This window comes from Lipotes vexillifer, unplaced genomic scaffold, assembly GCF_000442215.2.
Source record: "Lipotes vexillifer unplaced genomic scaffold, Lipotes_vexillifer_v1.1 scaffold1798, whole genome shotgun sequence".
Classification (NCBI taxonomy): Eukaryota; Metazoa; Chordata; class Mammalia; order Artiodactyla; family Lipotidae; genus Lipotes; species Lipotes vexillifer.
This window is the reverse complement of record NW_006789032.1, coordinates 733,045-738,421: the sequence shown is the minus strand read 5'-3', so window position 1 is coordinate 738,421 and position 5,377 is coordinate 733,045. Positions and strand designations below refer to the sequence as shown.

The following is a 5,377-nucleotide window of genomic DNA, read 5'->3' as shown; positions in this document are numbered from 1 at the left end:
AGACTCCTCTGGTCGGTAGAGGCCCCTGGGAGGGCCTACCAGTCACTTGCGGGGGCCCTGCCAGCAGCAGCCCCCCTCAGGGGGTCTCGCCCTGGCAGACCCCTCCCCCCACCGCAGGTCCCCTCCCTGTTTCCCGTCCTGGGGCCTCACTGCTCTTGAGCAGGCCGCAGGGTGTGGGGTGCCGGCCCCTGCGTCTCTGGGTGCCTTTGAGGGAAGGAGAGGGGGCATCGCTACCCTCCGGGCCCCCGCAGCCTGAAGGGGCCAGGACCAGCCTGGTGGGCAAAGCAGGGGGCCAACGGCTGGTGGAGCCATCGCGAGTGGGCAGGGAGGGTACTTGGAGCTGCCAGCACTTTATTCCCACTGCACCCAAGGCCTGGCTCTGACCCACGTGCTGGAACAGAACCTGAAGCCTGTGGCGGGTCTCCGTCCGGAGGCGGCCAAGCTGGTGATTCTGGTGACAGACGGCAAGTCCCAGGACGATGCCCGCACTGCTGGCCACATGCTCAAGGGTCTGGGCATCGACGTCTTTGCCGTGGGTGAGCAGACCCCGGGCTCTCACGGGGAGTTTTCACAGCAGGTGGCTCCCACGCCCCGCCGCACCGCCCTCCCGGGCCGCAGGTCTTGTGGCCTCTGAGCCCCAGCCCGCTGTCTGCGAATGGGGAGGACAAGTCCCTGCTCCAAGGCAGCCACGTGAGTCGGCATGGGCGGCAAGGCCGCTGTCTAATGAAGTGTCTGTAGGCGTCTCCGTGCCCCCTCCTGTCTGCACGGGCCCTGTGCGTGGCCGGGGACCTTGCTCTGCTCCCTTAACTGGCCAGTCATTAACTCTGTTCCTTGGGAAGGAAACTCCAGACTTGGGGGCAGGGATTCCTGGAGGCAGAGACCGTCCTCGGTGCCTAACCCCAGCCCCAGGGTGCAGGACGCCGAGGAAAGCACACTGGCCTCCCTCCTGGCCCCAAACCCCACAGAGACCCAGGCAGGCATGGCACAGCCTGAGAGGGACCTTCGGGTGTCTAGCTCCACCTTCACACCAGCCCGTCTCTCGTGGGGGCCCGGCCAGGTGACCCCGTTCTGGGGCCTGTGGAGTCTTGGGTCTGTGGCTTGGGAAGGAGCCTCTGCCGGCTGGATGCCTGGCAGGGGCCCAGTGGTCCTGGCTGCACGACGGACAGCTCGCCCCCACCCCGCGGCAGGCGTGAAGAACGCCGATGATGCTGAGCTGAGGCTCCTGGCATCCCAGCCTCTGGACATCACCGTGCACAGCGTGCAGGACTTCCCCCAGCTCGGCTCACTGGCCGGCCTGCTCAGCCGCCTCGTCTGCCAGAAGGTGCAGGGCAGGCGCCTGCACAGCGGCCCAGGTGAGCGAGCAGGGGTGGCACGAGGGCAGGTCGCCCGTGCTTGGCCACAGCTCCACCAGGCCCCGCCCATGCGTTTCTCAGGCCTCTGAGGATACCTGGGGGAGCGTTGTCCTTCTCAGAAGTGGCCCCCAGGGGCGCAGGCAGAGCCACTGTCACCAGCTGCCCCCTCCCGTCCCACAGTTACACCGGCCGCAGCCGCTCCGGCCCTGGACCCCCTTTCCGCTCCCACCGGCCTGGTCCTGACCCGGGTGACCTCCTCCAGCATCCACCTGTCCTGGACCCCAGCCCCACGGCCACCCCTCAAGTACCTGATCGTGTTGCGGCCTTCTACGGGCGGCGCCCCCAGGGAGGTGAGAGCCCCCCCCCCAACGCAGGCAGGGCTGGAGTCGGGCCCACACGTGGAGGAAGCAGCGGCAGGGGCGGGGCGGCCACCAAACCGCAGCCCTTTGCCCCCGCAGACGGCCCAGACCTGGCCAGGGACGCAGCCACGCAGGGAGTGAGGGCTAACCCAGCCCGCGCCCCCGCGCCCACCCCACCCACTCTGTCTCGGCTTCTGTTCCAGGTGGTGGTGGAGGCGCCCGCCTCGTCGGCAGAGCTGCACAGCCTGACCTCCAGCATGGAGTACCTGGTCTCCGTGCTCCCCGTCCTCAAGGCCGGCGTCGGTGAGGGCCTGCAGGGCCTGGTGACCACAGGTGGGCGAGGGGGGACCTGGGCTCAGGATTGTAAGGGCTGCCCCCGCCTGCAGCCTCCCCTCGGAGCCTGGCACTGGAGCAGTCTTAACCCGGGTGGGGCACACCCCCAGCCTGTGACCGAGGCCAAGTCACTGGGCCTCTCTGACCCTGTGTCCTCTCCTGAGCACAGTGATGTCATTTGTGTCATCACCCCAGTCGTGGCTGGGACCCAGAACTGCTGCTGCCTGCACTCTTGGTGGGGCTGCTGCCCCGTCCAGCCCGCAGGCCCCCAGGGCCTGCGTGAGCCGCCCCCCAGCAGCTTTATTGAGATACACCCTACGACCCTCCCATTTACAGTGTACAAGTCAGTGGTTTCCGTTTGTCCCAGCATCGCGCACCCACACTTTAGCAGTCACCCCCAATCTTTCCCCACGGCCCCTGCCCACCCCTGATCTGCTTTCTGTCTCTGGGGTTTGCCATTCCTGGACCCTCCCTATAAATGGGACCACACAGCATGTGGCCTTAAGTGAAACCAGGGTGAAGTCGGGACAGGGACCTCAGTTGTCTGTGCTCCCCCACCCGTGTTGGTCTTCCCCGCTCTGTGTCTCCATCAAGACACACCTGGCCTGCGCTGCCTGAGACCCTTTGTCCTGCTGGTTTATGGGGCTGAATTCTGCCTGTGCTGCGTTTCTAAAGCCCCTCCACGCCCGCCCCCCGTCTCCCCCAGCACCCCTGCCCCCACCCCAGGTGCTGACCCTGGCCACAGTGATGCCCAGAGCCATCCACCTCACGTGGCAGCCCTCAGCAGGGGCCACCCAGTACCTGGTGCAGTGCTCGCCCACATCCCCCAAGGGCAAGGAGGAGGGGAGAGAGGTGCGGGGCAGAGGGGGAGGGGAGGTGGGGGAACCAGCCTGGGCCAGCAGGCGGGGGCGTGCAGGCAGGGGCCAGCGTGAACCTCCCGCAGGTGCGGGTGGGGCAGCCAGAGGCACTGCTGGATGGGCTGGCCCCAGGCAGGGACTACGAGGTGTGGGTGCGGAGCCTGCGAGGGGCAGAGATCAGCGAGGCCCAGAGCATCCGCGCCAGGACCCGTGAGTGCCCCTCCCGCGGGCTGCTGCCCACTCTGGCTCCCCGCAACCTTCCACGGGTGGGGGACCCCGACCCCATCCGGTAGCCCCATCAGCCCTGGCCATCGCCCGCCATTCCCCCGTACGTGTGGGGCAGTCCCTGAGGCTTTGGTGTGCCCTGCAGCCGCCCTGGCCGCCCCCAGACACCTGAGTTTCTCGGACGTGAGCCATGACTCTGCCCGAGTGTCCTGGGAGGGCACCGCGAGGCCTGTGCGCCTGTTCAGGGTCAGCTACGTCTCGAGCAAGGGCGGCCACTCGGGACAGGTGAGGCCAGGCCCTGCCCGGGGCCGATGTCCTGGGCTGTCCAGGGTCATGAGTTGTCCACAGGGACCCAGTGCCCTTCGCCTCCCACACTGGGCACCCTGCATTCAGGGTTGGTGGGTGTGGCCAGGTCTCCCCAGGCACAGCCTCAGCCGGTACAGGGTAAGTGGAGGGCACCTGACACCACCCCGGCCCTTGTGGGCCCCTGGGGGCGGCAGACATGAAACAAAGAACCATACACGAGAACCCTCGTGCGTGACAGCTGTGACGGGCTGGGCAGGGGGCGCGTGGCGTCACGAGAGGCGAAAACGCCAGCTTGTTGGGCGGGCTGGTGGGCAAGACCCCACCCCGGTGCCGTGGATCCTGCACCCCGTCCCCGTCTCCCCAGTCTGGGGGTGGTCACGGGGCAGGCCTGGGTCTCCCTCTGGCGGGGGCTGACCCCTCCGCAGCTGCCCGTGTCCCCACCCCCACCCGCCTGCAGACGGAGGCTCCTGGGAGCGCCACCTCGGTCACTCTGGGCCCCCTCTCATCCTCCACCGCCTACACAGTCCGCGTCACCTGCCTCTACGCTGGGGGCAGCTCCTCCACACTTACTGGCCGCCTGACCACACGTGAGTGTCCCCAGGCTGCTTCCCTCTGCGCCCCTGGACACTTAAGTTCAACACAGCTGCTCGGTGTCTGCTCTGTGCAGCACCAAGCCAGGTGAGGGCGGGTACCTAGGCAGGTGTGACAGTGGGCCCTGCGGGCACTGTGCGTGAAGACTGGGGGCCCCTCTGCCACCCCAGCCTCAGTCTCCCTCTTCCAGGGAAAGTCCCCAGCCCGAGCCAGCTGTCGGTGACAGAGCTGCCTGGGGACGAAGCCCAGCTGGAGTGGGAGGCCGCAGCGGCGTCCGGCGTGCTTGTCTGCCAGATCACGTGGACGCCCCTGGGAGAGGGGAAGGCCCATAAGGTGTCGGGAGAGAAGACCTTCCCCACCCCAGCCACAGGGTTCAGACCCCCGTGCTGCACCCTGGGGACATCGGCCTGCGTGTGGCCTGGGCCGGGCCCCAACACGTGGACACAGCCCCACGGCTGGACACGCGGCCCCTCCTCTCCACAGATCTCTGCCCCGGGGAACCTGGGCACGGCCGTCCCGCCCGGCCTGGGGAGGCAATCGGAGTATGAGATCACCATCCTGGCCTACTACAGGGACGGGGCCCGCAGTGACCCCGTGTCCCTCCGCTACACCCCCCGTAGGTGACCCCTGCTCTGCCCCAGACCCCTCGATCTGTGGGCCCCCGACAGGCAGTCCCCCGAGTCCCTGACCCGGCAGCTGGACCACTTGGGTCCTGAGCCGTCCAGGCAGGCACCCCTGGGATGGCCGAGGGTCCAAGTCACCTGGAGTGACACAGTGCCCAAGACGGTCCTGGAGCTGGCCTGGTGGCCCTGTCTCGGTCGAGGCCACTGGGCAGCGTGGCGGGGCCGTGGAGTGGGAGGGTGGCGGTCGTGGTGCAGAATGGGGGACGTGCTGCCGTCTGAGGCCCCCCGGCCCCTTGCTCCCCCGCAGTCAGCTGGAGCCCACCCTCCAACCTGGCCCTGGCCTCGGAGTCGCCTGACAGCCTGCGGGTCAGCTGGGCGCCCCCCGAGTGGCCGTGTCCTCCACTACCAGCTCTCCTATGCACTGGCCTCAGGCTCAGGACCCGAGAAGTCGGTGGGTCTCCCTGGAGCCCGGAAGCCATCGTCCCTCGTGGGCCCCTGGGTCCTGGGCCTTGGGGGAGACAACGTCCCACCCTGCCTGTTAAGGGGGCCACTCTTCCATGGCAGGACCCACAGGGAGCTGAGACACCCAAATGAGCAAAGTCGCTCAGGTGACCATCTCCCCCACCCCCGCCAGATCTCCATTCCAGGACCCAGAAGCCATGTGACTCTCCCTGACCTGCTGGCGGCCACCAAGTACCGGGTCCTGGTCTCAGCCGTCTACAGGGAAGAGC

At 68.0% G+C, this 5,377-nt stretch overlaps 1 protein-coding gene across 1 annotated transcript in view; it reads left to right on the top strand.

The window, feature by feature from the left end:
- Window positions 1-5,377, top strand: part of COL20A1 (collagen type XX alpha 1 chain) — a 26,123-nt gene that overhangs the window by 8,005 nt on the left and 12,741 nt on the right. Inside the window, 13 exon segments of the mRNA XM_007462275.1 lie at window positions 372-536; window positions 1,188-1,352; window positions 1,533-1,702; window positions 1,915-2,044; window positions 2,751-2,896; window positions 2,988-3,111; window positions 3,272-3,411; window positions 3,890-4,019; window positions 4,214-4,356; window positions 4,507-4,643; window positions 4,964-5,024; window positions 5,026-5,097; window positions 5,281-5,367. Coding sequence (XP_007462337.1) covers window positions 372-536; window positions 1,188-1,352; window positions 1,533-1,702; window positions 1,915-2,044; window positions 2,751-2,896; window positions 2,988-3,111; window positions 3,272-3,411; window positions 3,890-4,019; window positions 4,214-4,356; window positions 4,507-4,643; window positions 4,964-5,024; window positions 5,026-5,097; window positions 5,281-5,367 — 1,670 coding nt within the window.